Consider the following 23,865-nt stretch of genomic DNA (forward strand, 5'->3'; position numbering starts at 1 on the left):
GTTTTCAAAGGGATTCAATTTATCTTAGTTCAATTCATTTGATTATTAGTCATTGCTAGTAAATAGTTAGATAGTCGTAAATCTTGTTCCAACACTTATCTTCAGTTAGTAGAGACTTCATAGACGAGTTTGATTGGATTGAATTTAAGATGTTCTCACAAACATTTCTACTTTAAACTTATTATCTATAAAGCTATTTGAGTTATGTTTTCTACAATAGTTGCTTGCTCATCTATTAAAAGCTTCCACATAGTTTTATAGCTCAGCATAGTAGTAAGTCTGGCCTACGGTTTGCTAGGAATCAGCAATGAGTCTGAGTGTCTGTCACACCCAAAGTGTAGGCTCGAAGCATGACAATTGTGACTTTTTTATCAAAACGAATAAACTTGTAAAAAATATATGAAGCGAATATTTGTGAAATGGCAACATCATGGTATTTGTGCACTTCTCCCTAAAATATTACTGTAAATCTGAATAGTAAAATTTAATTTATTCACCATGACATACAAGGTGGAAATGAATATTTTTATCAAGTAACTATGCACAAATTCATTATGTACATACTAGTAAAGCCTTTCAGGCTTACATTACAAGTAATGACATGTATATACTGATTTTTTTTCCCCTCATAAATTAACTTCAATCTTATAAGACCAATCATACTTCTTCAATCACAACCGATCTGCCAATTGGGGAAATTTTTGCAACAGCCATGCCACGCCTCTTATCGCAACCTAATAAGATTCTTAGAAGTGTAGGTGAAGAAATTACAAGTGAAAGAGCAGAGAAAAGAAGACACTTGCTCAACAAAATCGCAGTTGCAGCCAAGTTGATAGTACAAATAATCAGCTATTATTCACCAGTCAGCCATATGAAACCCAGATTCTCAGCTAATTAGAAAGTCCAATGCATCAATAATGCACTAAATACAGTTGTTATAGACTCACTTAACCTTCCATGCAATAGGCGAATTAATATACAGTAGTGCAGAAATCTTCCCAGCCGAATTGACTTTAACACATATAGTATACACAGCATGTCTACGTCCTTTTACTCAGTCAACTACAATGCATAGATGTGAGAGCAAATTCATTTTGTGGGAAAATATAATATATACTAGGGTTTAGGAACTATGCATGTCTGTCTATGTATACAACATGGACCCCCAGCTAAATTTTGTGGAAGTAAACATTTCTTTCACTCAGAGAGATGGATGTTCATTTGATACACATGTTAGAACAATGTGATGTTTGACATAAATATCTATATTTTGTATCCTTTCTTTTGCTATTATCACACCTTTAATCTTAATTTTGTTGAATTTAAGCTTATGTTGGTATATTTTTTATATGCAGGCGCATGAAAATTTCAAGAGGCATGACTTGCAGGCAGCTTGGGCACCCTTGTGTCACAAGGATGCCGTAACCATACTGAGCATGTGTCACCCATGTGTCAGAAAAGATGTCACGAAATTCTTACCAAAACTCTCCCAGCACCCCTTGCGGCACAAGGGTGGATGTTGGCACATCACTGAAGCATTTCTGGTCCAAGTTCCAACTTGGATTTAGTTTATTAGAGTCCAAGCTTTTTTGAACTCTATAAATGCACCCTAAGCACAGTTTTTAGACATCTTGAAGATAGAGAGAGCTAGGAGCAGTATTGTGAATGGCGAGCGCCTCATCGCCAAAGGCGAGAGGCGAGGCAAGGCGAGCCCTTCTCGCCATTCCACACTAAGGCGAGGCGACCCATGGCGAGCTAATGGCGACAATATGGCACCGCCTTTTTGATTTAAATTTTTTAAAAGATTTGACTTAACAATATTAGTCAAAATTAGGGTTTTTTTTCTATTTTCAAAATTTGCTGCTGCCGACTCCTCTTCCCCTCACGATCTCTTCTCCCCGACTCCTCTTCCCTTCGCGATCTTCTATTGTCAAAATTTGCCGGTCGCGTCTCTTCTCCTGTTCTCCATCATCTTCGAGTTGCTGCTGCACTGAGGACCTGAGGTATACCTCTTTTTTTTCTTCTTCTTTTGATCTTTTTAGTTCTTCTTGAGTTCTTTTCTTCAAGAGTTGGATAGTTTTTGAAGAAGAATAGACTTTTAAAGTTTTAGTATTGTATTTTGAATTATTTGGTCTTTAAAGTTTTAGACTTTTTAGTATCTACTATTGGTTTTTGAATTGAATATTTGCTAATATGTGTTATTACTATTAAGATTTTGGATATTTATATATGCAATTAAATATTTTTAATTTTTGGTATTAATTGGAGCCTTGATTCAAAAAGGCAAGCGGTCGCTTCTCGCTGTCCAAAACACAGGCTAGGAGTTGTCGTAAAGGCTGGAGTATATTGGGTTTTACATTAGCTTTAACTTTTCTTTAGATGTTTGTTGTTTTATTTCCATGTCTATGTGGAGTTAAATTTCTAGTTCTATGATTATGGTTATTTTATGTGGAGCTGATCATGCATGATGCAGTCAACCTCCTCCATGACTATCTCTCGGGAACAGGTATCCTTGTTATTAGTAATGTTCGTTTTGGTGAATTCGATCTCATACATTTTTAGGTATACACACATGGTGGATGTGCTGAAAGAAAAGGAGACAAGAACAGGCCTGCGCAATTTACATTCAAACTATGGAGAGGGACCTGGTCTTGTCACAGGGATTACCACTCTTAAACACTATTTAAATTATTTGTGAGGACCGCTGTAATTGCCACATGTTGGTCATCTGGGTTTCTGACCATTGTCCCATCCTCCAAAATGCCAAAAAAAAGATACCTCCTTTCAGAACCTGACACATCCTTTCATCTCCTTTTATACTCCACCTTTCCTCCAATCTCTCAAAATTTAAATTTGCTTCCAAAATACAAAAAAAAAATCATATCATCACCCTTTTTCTCTCCAAACGAATCAATTCAACCCTTACTTCCAACTGAAAAAATGTTAAATATTGTAGATGGAATTGATTCGTCTATATTTGCTTCTCCTCAAGAAAACCTCCTCCTTCAACTCCCCTTGCAACCATTCCTCAGATTGAAGAGGCAAAAATTCATCCCCCATCTCAACCGTTCCTCCGATTGAAGAGGCAAAATCTCATGATACTGAGGTTTCATTGCAACCCATGCATGTGACGAACCCATTCCTCGACCTCCTTCAAAAGTTGCTACCCCTGAATGTTCTCCAACCCTAGAGTTGTATCCCTATTAAGACTCCTCCCGAGATAGGTCGACCCATTCTGAACCACTACCTGTGCTTAAAGCTCCTTAAGCTTATCCATCTCTGGACCATCCAAACCTGTTCCTGTCTCCTCTACTATGAGAGACCAACATTTTGACGGAGATTTACCAGATGCAAAAAAAACAGGGTTGTCAGAGGAGGAGGAGGAGTCGCAGGAGGATGAGGAGGAGAGTCTGTTGAATCTACTTCTGATTCTGAGATGGGACTTGGTTCAGAGGGTAAAAAGAGAAAAGTGGAGAGGGAATTCACAAAGCCTGAGAGAATCAACATACTGAAGACTCGGAAGGTGCTAAGTGGCAGGGTCTTTGATATTGAGATACAAAGCAAATCAGGAATGAGGGACCTAGCTGATGTGTAGAGCTTCAGAGTCCAACTCATCTGCTCGAGTGGCCTGTACCCACTTTGTATGAAAAGGAAGTGAGAGAGTTTTTCTGCAACATAGAGTTTACAAGGATGGGATTCTGAATACCGAAGTGAATGGAATAACGATTCACTTAATTGAGGAAATTCTAAATAATATTCTGCAGGTTCCCAAGGATGGAATCGAGAGTGTTGCCAAAGGATCTCCTTCAAAACACTTTGTTCAAGAAATTGGCAGACTTCCCGGATTGAGTTGTGCTGGCATTCCAAAGAAATTTGTCAAGGGAAGATTCCAACTCTATTGTGAGTTTCTGAATAAGGTGATAGTTTCTGAATAAGGTGATTTTACATAGGACTGAAAAGAGAATTGTTGATTCTGTTGTTGACTTGTTCCTCATGGAAACTCTTATCAAGGTTGAAGATGTCAATCTCCTTGCTATTATGAGCATATCCACAAGACTGTCACTGCTAAGGACAGCAAGCACGGAATGGAATATGGGCATCTGCTGACGAGAGTGTTCAACCATTTTGCTATCGCTATTGGAGAAGGGATCAAGGGCACAATCAAATAGGCTATATCGCTGACCACACTCATTGAGAGTGAATATGTGGAAGGAAGGATAGGCAACAAGGGAAAATCTCAAGTGTCTGAATTACTGGAGCAACAAGAGCAATTGAAGCACAAGTTGGAAGAAATGACAGTCATCATGGCTAGTCGGAATGCAGAAATTGCTTGATTGAATGCTCAGTTACTGAAAGCCCAAGCAGAGGATCAGTACTCTTAGCCAATGACGTAGCACTAAGGTTTTTTCTCCATCCTATAATAGTCATCTTGCAAAGGGACATAACCTTCGTTTTTGCATTTCGAAAAATCACACAGCAAAAGCCATTCTCTCAAAAGAAATATTTATCATATGCAGCAAGGAACCTGATCGAATGATCTTCTATCTTCAGTTGTTATTTGAGAATATAGTTTTGTGCTTATTCACTGTAAGATCTATTCATGTGTTATAAAGGAATTAGATCAGTTCAAGTTGTATTCGTTTGTTTTGAGTTTGAGTGTAGCTAGAGTTAGCTATGTCGTATTCTTGAAATCTCTGTCGACTGAGTGGTTGGTGTAGTGGGCAATAGAGGTATTGCTTTGTTTTCACGTTACAGAGCTGTTACAAAGGGGAAATGGATGAAGAGCTTGATTCCTAGGTTGCAAGAGTTTGTAATCTGAAGTTCTGCTATTTGAAGTTAATGGAGTTGTGTTGAAATCTAGTGAGACATGTCGTAGTTTTCTCCTCCCTTGAGCAAGGGGGTTTCAGCGCAACTCTTGTGTCCTTTACTTAAAACTTTTACTTTCCACACTGTTCTTACTAACTCAAAGGATATGGTCCATTGACTATATTTCATCAGTTGTATTTGAGTTTTGTGGGTATATTCTTTTTTATTACATGGGTACATGATATTGGAACATATTTAGGTCATGCCATCGGTTGAAATGCAAAGTGTCGCACATGAAAAATCATGAAGCAAGAAGTGCATGCAGCCTGCGCCACTCTTGTGTCACAAGGCTGCCACGCCTATGCTGAGCATGCACCACGCTTGTGTCGCAAAGAGTGTCGGAAGCAATTCAAGGATGGAGCATTACTAAAGGATTTTCCATTCCGACTTGGATTTGCCTTATAAATGTCCAAACCTTTTTGAACTCTATAAATACACCTTAAGTATAGCTTTTCAGACAACTTTTGACCTGGCGAGAGATAGGAGCCATCATGGACTCCAGATTTTCCTGGGTTTTATCTTTTCTTCTCCATACTTCTAAAAACTTTTATATTTTCTTTGAATGAGTTGCTATTTTTCTTTCATGTATATGTGGAGCTAAATTTCTCGTTCTAAGGGTTATGGCTATTATTTCATGACTGTTGTTATTCGAATATTGATTTCAGTTATTTAGTCTATCATATGATATTTGATTACTTGGACAACTATCAAATACTATCTATGGATCTTGAATTTAACTTGACGGTGGAAATTCAAGATTGCAAGGATTATATAGAGCAAGTTCTTAACCCTGGCCATCGAGGAGCAGATTTGCACTCAGGATGGACATATACCTAGATTGGGTTGCTTGACTAATTTATAAGAGTTGTAAATGAATTCATCAGGAGTTGTAAATGAATTCATGTAAAGATTCATGGTCATAGACATATTGAATGATTTCCAGAACTTATTTATGGCAATAGTCAAAAAGTTAAGAGTAGAGAGATGAGCATGGCACATTAATTTACCTGTGGAGTGGATACAAATACAAACATAAAGACAACAGATAAATGATTTTGAGGTAGTGAAGAAATTTTCATAGATGAGGAAAATCCATACCAATGCCGTCTCCCCCGGCTTGACTGCAGGTTCCACACTGTCTCTGCCATAACTGCTTAAGAAAATTAACATTTAGTCTACACTCAAAACTTTTTTTTGCTCTTAAAATGTAAGCCTAAGACAGAATGGTAGTCTTTTTTGGTTGCAAGTGATTATCAAGACCCTTCTCCCAAAGAGAGCTGCTGAGAAATTTCAAAACCAAGAAGAAAAACCCAGGACCTTACAAGAGAACATACAAAATCTACAAGTCATTTTCTACAGCCAAATACAATAAACACTGAAAGGATAGAGAAATTAATAATTTACCCTTCATCTATAAAGAGTTAATTATCTTTACAAATTCTCTCTGTACTAGTTACTGACTTTTTTTAGTCCGGAGTTCTGAAGAGCCTTGTCATCATGTATTAACAAAAGTCACAGCCTTAATAGTGTACAGATCAGGAGCAGGATCTAGGTCATCAAATCTATCTCATATATATTAATATAAGTGTAAACCTGATCAAATAGAGAATGGGAACCAACAATCTTGTGCTTCTAATAGTTGGCTAACACAAGGATTATAAGTTATAACTACATGAAGATCCTTATGGAACAATGTAAAATCAAGCTAAAAGATGATGCTCATAACTAGCAAGCAAGTTAAATTCTGTATTTATAAATTAAGTTAATGCTCCACACCTACATCTATGTTAACTTAGCAAAGTATGGTCAGTTTCAAGCGCAATAAAAGTAAAAGGTTATGGTAGATTGATGTCAATGTAATAAACTGACTAATGAATTCTCAAAATATTGAGTTTATTCAAATATGTCCACTTCAGCACACACTGAATAGAGAAAAAGAGATACGAAAGATTCATATAGATGAATCCAATTAATTTGGGTTTAGGAGTTGCTGGTCGATTTTTTATTTTCCTTTGACAAATTTAATGTCCGCGCCAACATTCGGACACCTCAACTAACTCCACGGGATATCAGTCACATCCCACCAGCCATGGACACAATAGATCAGCCAGTGTTTTTTGCCTCTGCTGGAATTTATACCTATGATCTCATGGTTCTCAATCCACGTCATTGACTACTAGGCCACACCCTTTATTGATTATAGTTTAAAAATATGGAATATTGAACAATCCTCTATGCTAACTACAATGAACATATAATTGTGCTTCTCGATCTTCTTCAATGAAGTAATTTGTTCGACCAATTAGATAAAATTGAAGTGTTCAGCAGATAATAAAATATAAAAACACATCCAGTATTTAGTGGGTTGGGATATTGTTTTACGAACAGTATTTTCATCTGGCCATTCACCACTTCCAATCGATAAAAGCTGCATCCTTTGCTAAAAGGAAAAGGTCTTCCCCTCCATTCTGTTATCATATTCAAAATCAATTACCCTGGACAATGAAGATCAATCTTCCTAGTAAACAGTATGGAAAACAAGATAAAGTATTACAAGTTTTTCCATACCCAAGTGCCATGTGACTCCAACAGCTGATGAATCCTCCTTGGATATATCGTCAATAACAAATTGCAGATCAGAACCAACTGAATCAGTGAACTTCTTGAAAAAATCTAGAATTGCCTGCATTAATAGTTTGAGATCAAACATAAGCTTAGTGATGAGCAAAAAGGACATAGGCCTGATATAATTCCAAAAATTAGCTCAAGTAGTGATTTTCTTTAAGCGAATATAATCACAAATACAATTATCTTATATGGGACTAACACTTCGCCACCATGCTGAGTACTAGACATGTGAAGCATGGAGTAACAAAACAGAGTAAACCGACATTGGGTGTCCGTTCATTAGAGATGGATTTCGTTCTAATCCCATGCCCAAAGAGTTGTAAGTTGTGCGGACCCCTCACTTTAGATGCCTCACCGGTGTCAAATTCTGCAAAAATGCACCACTTTTGAAGAATCGGACACGCACCGATGATACTGTTGAAAAGTCCGAGCAACATAGGGTGTCACCTCATACAAAATTTTAGAACTTTCAGATGAGGTGGATCACAACTCAAAACAGAGAAATCTATACAAAGATAATGAACTCTACGGCCAAATTCTTCACTCACGAAAAGCAAACAGATACAACAACATATCCAGAGAAATCGCACTAAGTAGGGTCTCAGGAGGGTAGAGTGTAGCAGACCTTACCACTACCTCATGGAAGTAGAGGGATTGTTTTTGAAAGACCATAAGCTCAAGTGCATCAAACCCAAGGAATTAGAATTATCGAGCATCGAGATTAGTTTGTCTGACGCCAATAAGGTTGTTGATGATGGAGAACTGGTTCTTCAATTTATAGTAAATGGAACTTTAAAGAGGTGCAAGAAGGTGAAAAAATAAGAGGATGGAAGCAGTAACAAGGCTAAGAAGAAAACTGGGCTTTCAGGTGATTTCTCTATTATGGAAAAGGCTTGAACAACAACAAAGAGGAGAATAGAATTACTATTAATAGTGATAATTCCAATACTGAGATGGACATTGAAACAAAATGACTTTTTACAAAGATGTGATTCCAAATCTCCAAATGCAGTTTGTAAAAGTTGTTTGTGTTCATAGTTTGGGCCATAATTTTCTTCCTGCTATAATACTCATTGATGTAGGAATGATGGAGTTGTGGAAGCTAGCTGACAGTTTGCCTTTTTCATATTGAGTATCCTCGTCAAGATTTTAATGGGCAAGTGCACTGTGGCGAAAAAATTGTGAAATAGCTCTACTAAAGGTGGAGAAACACTGAAGCCCTGAGTTATTGAGGTGGCAAGATGAGATCTTGGTCCTTGGCCCTATGCTATGTCACATGAGCAGCTAAGACAAAGAAGTTGTGATTTCTATCATGTTGACTCAAGGATGATTGTTGTTATTGAACAATACTTTGAAATTCTTTATAGAAAAGTATGAACCGCAAGAAACTTGAAGCATCTCTTCCTAATAGTTTCTGTTATGAGCACATATGGTAAACTTCAGAGAAGGCTGGTGTGGGTTTTGTTCAATACTTGAGGCAATTAGGAAGCTTTCAGATTCAGTTGGGAGATACTTGATCGGGTTTGAGTTTCTGAGAGTCAATTTTCATGTTTCTCAAACTTCAGCTATATTTTAGTGATGAATCACTTGTTTATATTCACATGTCTAGGTGTCCTGGTCATAGGCAATTGATATAATCACAAAATACCTAAATATGGTAATTGGGATGAAGAGCAAACACTGGAGTTTCTAACTAAAGATATAAAAAGGCAAAGACCTTGGGTTCTTCCTACTACAGTGGTTCTGCCTGACAACAAAGAAGTCTAGAATACCTTCAAAGCAGATTTTCATTAAAAAAAAAAAAAACAGATACTGAATTAGGAAATGATTCAGTTGGAGCTTATGTTATTTCCACCGTTCCAAATGCCTTGGATGAACTAGATGTAGAGATTTTACAAAAGGATGCACATCTTATTATTAATGGGGAGATAAGCAGGCCCTTTCCTGGTTGAACACAGCATCTAGTTCCTCTATTTGAGCCCATGTAGGACATGAGACAAGCTGGATCCAGGGGCGCACCCACCCTTGGCCAAGAGGTGTGAAGCGAAACCCCTTCGTCAGAAAGTTACATTGTATATAGAAGTCATATTTTGGTTTAGTAAATATATATACAAGTATTGACACCTCTTGAAACAAGTTGAAGATTTAGTTTATTGGTTAAGGGCATAAGAAAATTCCATGAGGTTACGTGTTCAAGCCCTACTAAACATCCTGGTTCCACCACTGGCTGGTTGGGTAGTCAGAAGATTACTACCAATTAATTGGTATAGGGAACGCATAATAAAAAACTATGATGGGCATCAGGAGGTTATAATTGGTTATTCTAACATTCGCAAATATTGGTTGTTTCATTGTTGTTGCAGGAGTGCAAATCATTCAAGTTGATGTTGTAGCTGTAACTGGAGAGGGAATAAATATTGCGTTTTACTACAACCATCGAACCCCTTAATGAAAATCCTGATTCTGCCACTAGGTAGGGAGCACATAATAAAGAACTATGATGGGCATCAGGAGGTTATTATTGGTTATTCTGACATTTGCAAAATGTTGGTTGTTTCACTGTTGTTGTATGTGTGCGAATCATTCAAGTTGATGTTGTAGCTGTAACTGGAGAGGGCCCAAATATTGCACTATATAATGATGATGATTTTGCATTCCTCCATACTTTTTACACTTCTAAGAGTAGTAGAGAGTCTGATAAATTTGCAGTAACCATTGCTCTTGGACATTTGTTTGCAGTTGAAGTTCCCAAAACATTCATCTAACACTTTGATGTTATTTTGATCTCACGTAAATTTGAATGTGAATTCATTCAGCTCCATGCTATGCAACATGGGCGGTGTTAATCTTTACATCAACCAGCGGACTTTTTAATTTGATGAAAGTAGGATCATATCTTTTGAAATGGAGATGTTTCTCTTGGCAAAATCCCTATAAATTTAATTACTCCCTCTCTTCCATTTTATGTAAGAGCATTTCCTTTTTAGTTCGTCTCAAAATGAAGTATTACCTTACTATGATTAGCAACAATTTAACTTTTAAGTTTTCCTTTTATCTTTAATGAAATGAATCTCAAACACACAAATATCTAAGGGTGTCACATAAAATGGGATGAAGAAAGTACGAACTTGGTTATTATCCCCAAATGTAATTTCCATTTTCAGTTTAATCTTGGCCTCTTTTCAAAGGGTTTCAGCTCATCTTTAGTTTTATTGAATGAAAAGCCTAGCTTAGTTTGAACTTTTCTCACATCTTAAACTAAATATACCAGAGAGAAAATAGTCAAACAAAATGCAACAGAAAAAAGTCTTCAAAATACAACTAGTCCAGGTTGATAACTAACCTTACGGCCAACGAAAGGTTGAGGAAATACAAGGTCTTCATACACACAATCCTCAGCAATAAGTTCTTCGACAGAGTCCAAATCCCGCCTATTTATTCCGGCATAGAATTTCCTCACCACACTCGCCGCCGACTCTAAATCAGTTACAGAATCAGAGGATGAAGTAACCTCAGCCGTTCGATTGCTATTCCGTACAGCCACTTGTCTTATCCGATGGCCAGAAACGATCCTAAATAGATAATCTGTACAACAGTTGACACTATGAAGAACGGCGGGTGAGTTGCCGACGACAGCGGCAGTGGTAGATGTAGAGGGGTTTGAGTTGAGTGGGAGGAGAGAAAAGGATGAGGTGCTGCTCATAAGCATCACCATAGCTGCAATTGCAGTTTGATGCTACTGTTGTGATTATGAGGCGCAGCTAAATGAATGCCACTGATCTGTTTTCGGCTTAAGTCATGCACATCCCTTTTAACTTTTAAGTTCGTGTGCCTATTTCATTTGAATACTTTTTAATCGGATTGGTATCTATTGAACACTTTTATCAATTTAAATTTTTTAAATAATTTTTTAATAAAATCAACTAAAAATATTATATGTGTATAATATACTTATGATGATGTGGCAAATTAACGAATCAACGATATACATATGGAATTTTGAAGGAAAAAAAGAAAAACTATTTTAGAATCATGAATAATTTTCAATTCGTTCATTGTATTTTGTTTTTAACTATGCTGAGCTAAAAGATTGCACTCATTCACAACTTCAACCATATATTAATGGAGTATAGAGAGATTTATAATCAATTAATCGTTGAGCAAGTTGCTTCATAAAGGTCAACGGGTGAAAATATGTTCAACTCCTTTATTCAAGTTATCGTCGTTCACTCACCGTCACCGTCATTGTCGTTGCCGTTCCTCTTAATTATTAATTTTCTAGATCTATTTTTAAAAAAAATAAGATAATTAAAGTATTTATTTTTCAGGAAGAACAATGGGAGGAATGGAGGAATAGAGTAGTGATATTACTGCCATATTTTTAAAAAATGGAAGAGAAAATATCGACAATGGTAAGGGAAAGGAATAGGTGGTTGAAGAAAAGAAAAGAAGATAATAGAAGGGTAGATGATGGTGGGGGGAGGTGGCGGCAATGGTGGTGGTGCGGGAAGAGTTATGGCTATTGAAAAAAGACGAAGAAACTGATAAACAAAAAGAAGCTAAAATATCTCTCCACGCGTTCACTGTATGTGTACTACACATTCCTTGCCATGTCAGCAAATAGTGTCTAATATATACTTATTTTGAACAGTACAAGTGTTCAATAGGTACAAACCTTAATTGAGGTGTTAAAGCGAAGAAGGAATATCGAATGAAACATTAGTCATTACGAAGGGATTGAGAAATAACGGTTTTTTTTTTAACTTTTCATCCGTTGTGTGTTATATGTGTGAGATTTCGTGATTTTCTTGCATAATATGTGTAGCATTATATGAGGTTAGTATGTCTTTGTGTATCATCTCAGGAGAATAAGGTTACAAAGAGGAGATAAAAAAACAAAGAATTAGAATAACGTTGTAGGTCAAGGATGCGAGGTTTTGGCTAAAATCATCTATTAACTATGATTTAAATCTAATGTGCATCATTATATCAACGAGAATCATATCAATTCTATGTCATTATGCATAAACTTATTTTTCTGTTGCTTATCATCTCCCCATAATTTTAGAGAATCTAACATTCGGTCAACATGCATTGTGTTAGTGATGGAGCAATTGAATAATACATCACACATTTAAATTTCTAGATGAGAATTATTTGGTAACTGACCCTGAAACAATTTTGAGAGTTTTGTTCTCATAACCAATGGTTTAGCTATTATTTGAAGCATATAATTTTTTTTTCTTTAACCATCTGGACATATACCAACATTATCAATATAGTTTTATAATTTGAAATTTGCTCTTGACTTATCAATTCGAGCAAACAATTTTTACAAAGATCAAATTGCAAGTTGATAATAAAACACATGTGACCATAACATAGATGCATCTATAAATAGTAAGTGGTCCACATGGCAAGTGAAAAGATCCATATTCACCATTATATACATTTCAAAATTTTAGGATATACAATCTCAATCTTTGTTGGTCTAATTATAATTTTATAATGAAAAGAAACAACACAAGAGAATTTTTGAAGTTTTTCTTATTTCTTTCATATATATGTTCATATGAAATCTCATTTATTTGTGTATCATATTTGATTTGGGATGATCATCAACCAATCATGCCAACTGATATTTATTTTAATAAACTTCTAGCTTATTTTACATATGATTTCATCATGATGCGCATAAATAGTTACCACAAACAATACGAAAAATAGGTAATTTTTCATACTTATATCCACTTTAATTATAGTAAGATGAAGATCTTAAATCTTTTCATATATTATAGTCTTAAAAAAAAAATTTGACTATTTCTTTGAAACTTAAAAAGATTCTTTTGGGACTTACTACAATTTCAATATCATGAACAATTTTATTTCTTTGGTAGTTGCACAATAGCTCACCAAAGCACATAATTAACAATGGATACTATCACATATTTCATAACATTATTTGTGAGGTAAACATCTCTTTCAAGGAGAAATTTATATCATTATTGTCATGGTCAAAATCATTACAAGTAAAACTCGTACTTCTTGATTTACTTTTGTCATTAGTATCCTCTCCCTTTTGTTTAGTATTGGTAAAATGTTATTATTTTTTTTGACGTACAAAGATATATAATCAATGAATTTTTTTTTTTGTGGTCAAGAATTATTTCCTTCTTTTGTCATTTTGATAGTTCATCATAAAACTTACCACAATATTTGTGATGTACTAAAAGTACTTGACCAATGACCATTTATATCATTAATTTTTTTCTTTATTTTTCTATAACCTCCCATAGGGTTGAGTTATGATACTATTAAATCATATATGACTCTCCTTTTTTTTATAATTTTCATCATCTCTTGAAACATTCATTTTCAAGAATAATTCATTTTTCATGATATTTAACACAAGTCACATTCTCTTCAAAGAATTGACAATATATTCATGTTTCATAATTATTTTTTAGCCTTATTTCTTTCATCAAAAGTTCATTGTGATGCTTTGAAATTTACCATATTCATATGACATAACTTGAAATCACTTTTGACAGACAAGTGTATCACCACTTTTTCGTTCTTTTCTTTGATGAAGGATTTATAAGCTTATCAAGATATAAGGTCTCATAGTAAACATGTTTCTAATGACCTTTCATATCATTTAATGTCAAAGAGTACCTTCACTCTTTGAAGGACCATTTTGAGAACTCATAATGTTCTTTCTTTTATAATTTTCACTATGATTAGTATTATTATTTTGTCCATTCACATCCATATCTATATTTCCAATCATAAATAATCTTGTCATCTTTCAGATTTTTATTGTATTGCTATCACAATCACTTAAATAAACAGAGCATATTCAGTGGAACGGACTTCACAATTTTTAGCAAGGCATATCGATTTGTTCGATCATCATTATACATCAATATATTGCATTGGGACTTTAACTCAATGTCTTATCCATACAAAGGTGTGTTAGGTCAAAATTCGAAGGGACTTGAACCCAAAATCTTATTACCATGGTGCATCGAGACTTTAATCGATGTCTTATCTTTTTGGTGCGATAAAATTTGAATCCACCGTCTTACCTCAATAAATGACAATCATATATAGTCAAAAATATAAAATTTATCCTTAAGCCTTTAAAATATTATTACTTTGTTATTAATAGCACAAATAAATCTAATCATAAAACACTTCAAAAAATCATATACAAATTATTGCTGAAATAAAATTGATCCTCATATGACCTCTGGATACTATTTTTAACTTAAAAATTATATGAATAATTCACTCATTTAAATATCAATAAATTAATGCTCAATATTGACTTCATTTGTTGCTAGTTAATAAAAAATTCTTTCTTCAATTGTAATTCATAAATAAAGCAACTAAAGGTAAACACTAATAATCACAACAAATAAGATGATATCTCAAATTAAATTCAACTTATGAGGATAATTATTTGATTCATCATATATATTTTATCTTATTTCATGATTTAAGATATATCCAACCTCATTTGAAATTGTATAGAATATTACTTAAAAGTTATCATAATAACTCATAATATAAGAATCCTTCTAACTTTTCAAGATTAGACATCATTCAAATACATATTTTTAACACAAAGAAAACTTAATATGGTAATCATTTTTGAAACATAGTGACAAATGGAATGAAATCTTTCTAAAGTGTTAAACTACTTTTGGAGTAGTGAATTGATGTCTTCATGTTAGAAATGAAATATTATGTAATGATCCGAAAAACCAGCTTTTTTGAAAATTCTAAACTATTCTTTTAACTTTAGTTAATTTGTTGATGGATAATTATAGATAATTAAAATAATTGAAAGTTAATGGACTAAAGTGATAATTTATTTAAGACTATATACTATTTAACTCTTATATATTAAAATAAGAAGTAGGGTTTGTCAGTTTAGTACATAATTTAGAAAAAAAGATGGAGGAAAAGAACGCCGCAAGATCGATGATGGATAACATAGGTACTAACCCTTTTGTTACTATCAATTATTAGCAATGATTAAGCAATCATGATATAGTTTATTTTTAACAATTGAAACTTTACCTTTTGATTATTATTTTTCTTTAAAAATGGTTGCTCTTGTTATTGATGATTCTAAACATTTCCAGTGAGTTGCTTTTGTGATTTGAAGGTAATCATTGGCTAATAATTTCAGCCAATCATTAGATAATGAATGTGTATGGCACCATTTCAAAAGGTTTTAATTCTGCCTATAGGTTTTATAGTTAAGAATTTTATATCTATTAGTTAGTTATGTATGTTTATCTCATGGTTCGAATGTTGTTATATTAAGATAGGTTACTATGCTATTTAGAGAAATTATAACTTAATTCTACTTCAAAAAAAAAAGATATGATAATTGAAATGTTAATTGGCATCAAAATTGAGAGTTGGATTATAAATTCGGATAGATTTTAGGTCTAAGCTAGACCTATGGTAATATGAGTGTTGTTAGTTCAAAATCTTATTGTGATTATTAATGTGAATAGATTGCTTTGAGTTTGGAGTTCAACAAAATGGGAAGGCTCAAGTTTTAAAGTGAATTCTTGACTAATTGAGGCAAGTGGATTTCTAAACTCTTGTTAAGTGTATGAAATGTGTGTATTTCCTTGTGGTATATGTTTGGGAGTAACGGGATTGGTGATGGATTGACTTGCCCACATTGATTAATTCTAATAATGAAAAAAAGGGATAACAAAAGGCAATGTGATTAATTGTTTATGTGTGATGTGTTGAGAAAGGGTTGAACGCTTGTTGAATCATTGTTGATGTGATTTCATGTTTGTGTGGTTGTGAACTCTGCAATGTTATGAAAATGGTCATCTCCTCATTATTTGTGTGAACGTGTCATCTGCATTATTATGAGGCATTGGTTGTGACAATTGTTATGTGCATTGAGAAAGAATGGGTACTTAAGAGGATGTACCATTTCGAGGGACGTATCGCGCGCCGCGATGGATACTATATTTCGAGGGACATATCGCGCGTCGCGATGGATACTATATTTCGAGAGACGTATCGCGCGCCGCGATGGTTACTATTATCGAGGGTCATGTCGTGCTCCGCGACAGATGCATGAACAGATATGTCCCCTATGGGTCCCGGACTGAGAGACAGCGAGTGTATATCACTAGGTCAGACATGCATCATTATACTTGACATTGTATTCCATTGTATTGCACATATTTATCATTAGTGAACTTGATATCGTGTTTTGCTGATCTTATGATTACCATTCTGTGGAACTTGTGATTGATCAATATTGAGCTTGTTATTGCGAATATGTAATTTGTTGAAGTGTTGTTGTTGAGGATATGTAATTTGTCTAAGTGTTGTTGTTGAGCTACGTGCTGTGTAAACTGTGAGTTGTTAGGTTGGGTTGATTTTTAATGCAGGTTGTAGTTGTGGAGGTCCGGTTGGGGGTGGTAGGAGTACCCGTATTTCATCCCTTTAGCTTGTGTTTAGAGGTTTACTTGTTGAGTACCGTGTGGTTTAGTACTCACCCCTTGCTTCTACAAACTTTTGTAGGTTATGAGCCTGGATTTTTGTTGTACTTGTCATTCTCTTCTTTTTTTAGGCTTCTTGGAGATTTGTCAGGTAGTTGTTTCCATCGCAGCAGACTTTTTTCTCCTTTATTATGATCTTGTTCTATTCTAGAAACAAGTTCATTTGAGACTTGATTTTTTCTTTTGAATCAATTGTAATACTTTAGAGGCTTGTACACGTGACTACCAGGTTTTGGGGTTTTTATTAAGTTACTTATATTTTATTTCCGCACTTTATTGTAATGATTGAGTTTTAGGCTGACTTGTCTTGGTGGGATAAGACGAGTGCCATCACGCCTATTTTTGGGTCGTAACAAAATGATATCAGAGCCCTAGGTTCATAGGTCTCACGTGTGTACAAGTCGAGTCTAAGTAGATTCTCGAGGATTGGTACGGAGAAGTTTGTACTTATCTTCGATAGGCTATAGTGAATTTTAGAAAAGATCTTCACTTCTTGAATCTCTATCGTGCGTACTTGGTCTGATTTTAATTTTTATCGCTTCACTCCATCGACTCTCATTTATGTGATGCCTCCTGTATAGTTCCTCTGGTGAGTAGTTTGTGTGTCGAGTATTGGTTAAATGTTACATTTGGTATTAAAGTGGAAGTGATATAGTTATGGAAAGGATTTGTGGTTATATTTCGAATAATGTAAAAAAAAATTAAGGGGCTATGTAAGTTTAGTTATCCTAGTAATATGGTTAGTACTTGTGTGGTATATACGATATTTAGAGTGGTTTACAATTGGAAGTGGGATGATTAAAGGGATGACTAGATAATTGAGTTGTAACTTTAAAAACTATAATTAGTAAAGTTATCATAACATGAATGGAATTCTTAGAAAATGATGCACCAATTAAGGTTAGAATTTCTACTATAGTAGTATTGATGCTTACTTGGTTGGAGTTATGGAGTGTGCTACTTTTGATATTGACCTGCCCTATGAAAGAACGCATATAGCTTGGGCTAGATACGAAACTAATTTAGTAGTATTTTACTGCTATTTAATGGGTAAAAATGTGTGATCTGTTTGAATATGATCTTCTCGGTAGTTATGATATGTTCTAGTGGTGGATCTTATATTTTTCTTACGGTGTAACATTAGTGGTATATTGAAACAAATGTGTCGATTGTAAAGTGTGAATACTAACTAGTTAAAGAGTTAACAATTGTATCACATGCTCGTATAATGAGATTCAATGTTGCATTCACATTTGAGAATTCAAATAGGTTGTTATTGCAAATATTTGAGATTAAGCAGCGTGTATAAGAGAGATTTTAGTGGTGGATTGTGAATATGGTATTAATGTGTTAAGTTAAGAAGTGTATCCCGAGGGTTCTAAATGAGGATCAGTGATTTCATCTTAAGGTCTAAGGGAATGGATAGATACCCCAAATGACAAGTTTAGGGTAAAGAAAGTCCCAAAAAGTATATTTGTGTGAAGGTAATTGATGATTTTAGGGAAAAAATGCATATAAGATTGGGTTAGTCCTTTTATTTTGGTTGATATAGTGGAGTTTGAGGTGTCATGTTGATAATAAGGTTAACTTCGTATAATGACAAGAGGTAACTGAGCATGATGGTAATAAGAGTTCGTGATGGATTGTGATTGAGATGGAACTATATAGTAAGAATTGATGGTTGAAAATTTTTTTGTATTGCAAAGAAGACTTGTGAGTACCTACAGTTGTGGTTTACTACTATTTGATGATTAACTTTGCAGCATAGAAAGTTATAGGAGGTGTTGAAACACTCCTTGAATAGAATTGAAGGAGTTGGAGTCATAAATGGAAAGAAATAGTAGGATATAGTTTAGCCTTCGAAAGGAGGTGAGAACATGAATATTTACTCTAATTGTAAGGGACAAATTGGATGTATCTTCAGAAAAACTGTATAATTGGATTCAGAGACATGTGATTTCATCTATCTTGCCTAGATTATTGTGATAGTTTTACGGAGCATCATATTGGTAAAAAAATAATGAATAAAACTTGAGAAAGGAGTATTTAGATGTTCAACTCGAGTGTGATTAATTTTTTTTGTGGTTTTCATTTTGGTAATTAGTACGGACTGAATTTTTAGCAAAAGATATGATAAGGTCGATGGAGAGGCGATTAATGATAAGCTAAGATACGTGAATTCATAAAAAAGAACTTCAAGTTATAAGCTAATGTTGATAGATAAAGGAATTGTGTTACATAGTTTCAAAATTCAAGTTTTTCATTGTGAATTTGGGTTTGTAGTGTGTTTTATCAAGGTATGAATCGGTAAGGTAAGAAATGATTTGTATCGGATATTGAGCATTTGGAAGGACTTGTGCATGATTTAAGTCGTAAAATTGATTCCTTTTGATTGAAAAAAAAATCTAAGAGAAGGTTTCACATAAGGTTTTGGTTTAGAGTATAAGGTTAAATTTTATGGATTATTGATCAATTATTAAGTGAGTTAGCGAAAGAAATACTATTTTGGTATATTAAAGAGTTTAAGATATTTAAAAAATTTCATTATGAAAAGAATTTAAGAGATGTAAAGGAATAAGACCTCTTATATATATTTTTGGTTTGAAAAGAAGGTTGTATGAATTTTCATATATAAGTTCTATGACTATGAAAGTGAATTGGTATAATATAGACTTATTAAGGTTCTATCAATGATTTTTATAAAGATGGAGTTTTAGTTTGGGTGAAAAGTAATGGTGTATGAAATATTTTATGTGAATATATCGAGTTAGATTATTCAAAATATGATAGGTAACTTATGAATGTTCAATGTTATGGACCTACCGTTCTACATGGTTAATGAGAAATTTAAGGGAATTGAAACTACTTTGTTGATGGGACTATACAGAGTGTTATGAGTTGTTACATAGACATTTAATGGTAAATAGAAGTTATGTGCTCTTAGTATATAAAATTAATGAGGTGACCAAGAATTTCTCCAAATTATTACATAAGGTACATGATGGTTCTAATGGTAGTTGAAACTTGATTGGTAAAAGATTTTGTGCAATTGATATTTGACGTAATTCAATAGTTTGATCTCAATGGATAGTCTACTCAGATTTGCGTGAAACCTGCATCTGTCATGAAATGACTACATAAAAAGAGAAGGAGTCATATTTTAAAATTTTTAAAGACGACAATGTGCTTTGTGTAAAGACTTTGATATTAATAGCGGGTTGAGAGTGAAGAAATGATCAGTATGGTTAGATTGTTTTGTTGGTATTAAGAATTGTCTCTTTTTGTCACCATACTATGATAGATGTAGAGTTTTATAAATTGAATATGTATAAAAATTGTAATGGAGATCAGACTGGTTGATTTTGGGTGGCTAAAAAAATTAAGGATAGAGTCAGATGAATGGAATTTTATTTATATAGGACCAACCGAAGGAGTATCTAGTGTTATTTGACTTTGGTTCTGTATATTCTTATGTGACCAGCTACTTCATGTTGGATATGATTTGGAGTGTGATTATTTGTCTATGCCCATACATATTTTCACTTCTATGGGTGCATACCTAGTGGTGGATCGGGTGTACCGATCATGTGACGTCCTTTTAGTAGGAAAAGATACTTGGACAGATTTAATTACTTTAGGTATGACATATGTGGTGTTTTCTTGGGATAATTGAAGTATACAAGTAGTTATGTACGACTTTGCTTATTAGAACTTATAGAAGAGTTTCCGTGAATATTTACAGTTATCTGATAGTGTTGTTAAAGGTTCTGCATCCTAGAGTGTATGACTTGTTGGGTGTTTACTTGATCTTATTCTTCTTTGGGTTAGATAAGTTTGATTCTCGCTTGATTAGTACTTTATGTCTAAATATCATATTTTCATAACTTAAGTCATGAAAAGATTGTGTTGTAAAAAGGAAATCTTGATAAGATGTGTGATGGTGTGTGCATTATAAGTGTCTGCTCGTTGATTCAGGCTCACTTCTGGTTGTAGTTAGTATTGATTCTGATGGTTATGTGAAAAAAAATATTTGTAATGATGGTTGTGTTAAGGTCCAATGAGTCATAGTTTAGATTGTGTTAATGTGTCAGTCTAAGACTTAATAATCACTCCTAATTTGTAAATCTTTCAAAATTTTATTCAAAAATTTAGTTCTTAATAGTTGATGTTGATGGAATGGTTTTAAGGATGAGCTTACATGGAGGGATGAACACCAACTATAGTAGGTCATAACATAAGATTTTGGTAATATGGTTATATTTCCTTCTTCTTCCTTATGTTCGAGGACGAACATAGTTTTTAGTGGTGGATAATGTAATGACCCAAAAAATCAGCTTTTTTGAAAATGCTAAACTATTCTTTTAACTTTAGTTAATTTGTTGATGGATAATTATAGATAATTAAATTAATTAAAAGTTAATGGACTAAAGTGATAATTTATTTAAGACCATATACTATTTAACTCTTATATATTAAAATAAGAAGTAGGGTTTGTCAGTTTAGTACATAATTTAGAAAAAAAGATGGAGGAAAAGAACGCCACAAGATCGATGATGGATAACATAGGTACTAACCCTTTTGTTACTATCAATTATTAGCAATGATTAGAAATGGTTGCTCTTGTTATTGATGATTCTAAACATTTTCAGTGAGTTGCTTTTGTGATGTGAAGGTAATCATTGGCTAATAATTTCAGCCAATCATTAGATAATGAATGTGTATGGCACCATTTCAAAAGGTTTTAATTCTGCCTATAGGTTTTATAGTTACGGATTTTATATCTATTAGTTGGTTATGTATGTTCAGTTCATGGTTCAAATGTTGGTATATTAAGATAGGCTACTATGCTATTTGGAGAAATTATAACTTAATTCTACTTCGAAAAAAAAAGATATGATAATTAAAATGTTAATTGGCATCAAAATTGAGAGTTGAATTATAAATTCGGATAAATTTTAGGTCTAAGCTAGACCTATGGTAATATGAGTGTTGTTAGTTCAAAATCTTATTGTGATTATTAATGTGAATAGATTGCTTTGATCTTGTTATTGCAGATATGAAATTTGTTGAAGTGTTATTGTTGAGGATATGTAATTTGTCTAAGTGTTGTTGTTGAGCTACGTGCTATGTAAACTGTGAGTTGTTAGGTTGGGTTGATTTTTAATGCAGGTTGTAGTTGTGGAGGTTCGGTTGGGGGTGGTAGGAGTACCCGTATTTCATCCCCTTAGCTTGTGTTTAGAGGTTTACTTGCTGAGTACCGTGTGGTTTGGTACTCACCCCTTGCTTCTACAAAATTTTTGTAGGTTATGAGCCTGGATTTTTGTTGTACTTGTCATTCTCTTCTTTTCCGAGGCTTCTTGGAGATTCGTCAGGTAGCTGTTTCCATCGCAGCAGACTTTCTTCTCCTTAATTATGATCTTGTTCTATTCTAGAAATAAGTTCATTTGAGACTTGAGTTTTTCTTTTGAATCAATTGTAATACTTTAGAGGCTTGTACACGTGACTACCAGGTTTTGGAGTTTTTATTAAGTTACTTATATTTTATTTTCGCACTTTATTGTAATGATTGAGTTTTAGGTTGACTTGTCTTGGTGGGATAAGACGAGTGTCATCACACCCATTTTTGGGTCATGACATATTAAACATGTGTAGATGAATATTTTTTAATGACAATACATATATATTCTTATATTTGCACATAACATGTCAATTATAATCTAACTTTACCTTTTATAGATTAATTAAAGTGAAAATCAAAGCTCAAATATAAAATAATTTAAATATTATTACTATTATTAATTTTGTTTAGTTGAGCCAAAATAACGGATAGAGAAAAAATATACCACTAAAGAGAGTGAAATAAAAACACAAATTTGAAGGTGAATACATCATAGTTGGTAACTAAAAAGGCTATTTCAGGTAATTATATATTGTAAAATTCACCGAATTAAAGTTCATATCATATTAACATTTATTTATACGAATATATAACGACGATATTGACGGTATATGCAAAAATAAACATCTTTTGCATAGTACTAATAAGTTCTAAATAAGTTTTAAAAAATTCTTGTTGTCTGATAAATGTTTGATTCAAAATAAGAGATACGAAAATGTGATATTGTGATATAATATTTGCTCATAATTAAATGCTTGGTAAAATACATACTTGATACTTATCATATCGAAAGATCTCTCAAATTTTTCAACTCATCTCATGTATATTTTGAGATATGTCAGAGACTCGTGTTGATGATGTGTTATAAAATGAAGATAATAAATTGAAATTAATAAGAGTAGAGATAGAGAGAGACAAAGTAATATTAATAGTAAGTTTCTTTTATTATTGAAATGTTTTACTACTTGTTCATTATTACATATATATATATATATGCTATAAACTTGGCCACAAAATTACTTGGCCACGAACTTTACTTGAGCATAAAGTATATTGCATGAACATCCATTTTACAACAAGTATAAAAGATTTTGCTCTTCTGTCTTCATTCTTACTATTCTCTAAATACTTTCACTAATGGAGTTTCTTAACAACTTTGATATTTATTAATGAGCGTATTAATCATATATAATGTGTATGTTTTTGAATTAAAATTAACCAAACTAGTTATTACTTATGTTTTGTGAATTTGAAATAAAATAAGAATATATGCTAACATTTAATTTTATGTTAAAATAAAATATTATATAATTAATAATTTCAAAAGAATAAAAATAAGAATTATATTGAAAAAAAAAATTCTATTTTTTTAACCAAATTTTCTTTGTATCAACCTTATGCTTATGTGTTTAATTGAATATT

General features: G+C 33.4%; 1 protein-coding gene and 1 long non-coding RNA gene across 3 annotated transcripts; one reads left to right on the forward strand and one right to left on the reverse strand.

Moving 5' to 3' along the window:
• Positions 1–411: 411 nt before the first annotated feature.
• LOC101266993 (uncharacterized) lies at positions 412–11,347 on the reverse strand. Of its 2 annotated transcripts, XM_004250668.5 has the most exons (5): positions 10,838–11,347; positions 7,435–7,549; positions 7,253–7,334; positions 5,965–6,016; positions 412–734 (listed from the first exon to the last, which is right to left on the reverse strand). In XM_004250668.5, the coding sequence occupies exons 1-5, from the start codon at positions 11,207–11,209 to the stop codon at positions 672–674; spliced, it is 684 nt and encodes a 227-aa protein (XP_004250716.1). In that variant the 5' UTR covers positions 11,210–11,347; the 3' UTR covers positions 412–671. The 2 variants fall into 2 exon arrangements, with proteins under 2 accessions (XP_004250716.1, XP_010313059.1); XM_010314757.4 differs by lacking the exon at positions 7,253–7,334 and having other exon boundaries at positions 10,838–11,303.
• A 4,072-nt stretch (positions 11,348–15,419) lies between these two features.
• LOC138339589 (uncharacterized) lies at positions 15,420–22,736 on the forward strand. Its single transcript, XR_011212441.1, has 4 exons — positions 15,420–15,499; positions 16,029–16,098; positions 17,068–17,136; positions 22,349–22,736. It is a non-coding gene; the product is annotated as an uncharacterized lncRNA (long non-coding RNA).
• Positions 22,737–23,865: the final 1,129 nt, after the last annotated feature.

This window comes from Solanum lycopersicum, chromosome 11 (assembly GCF_036512215.1).
Source record: "Solanum lycopersicum chromosome 11, SLM_r2.1".
NCBI lineage: Eukaryota > Viridiplantae > Streptophyta > Magnoliopsida > Solanales > Solanaceae > Solanum > Solanum lycopersicum.

Excerpts from the sequence above, each read along its gene's own strand:
- LOC101266993 (XM_004250668.5), bottom strand. The coding sequence starts at position 11,209 with ATGGTGATGCTTATGAGCAGCACCTCATCCTTTTCTCTCCTCCCACTC. Across the intron at positions 7,335-7,434 it reads TGGAGTCACATGGCACTTGG|AATGGAGGGGAAGACCTTTT; the intron begins GTATGGAAAAAC and ends ATATGATAACAG. Across the intron at positions 735-5,964 it reads AGCCGGGGGAGACGGCATTG|GTTGCGATAAGAGGCGTGGC; the intron begins GTATGGATTTTC and ends GAATCTTATTAG.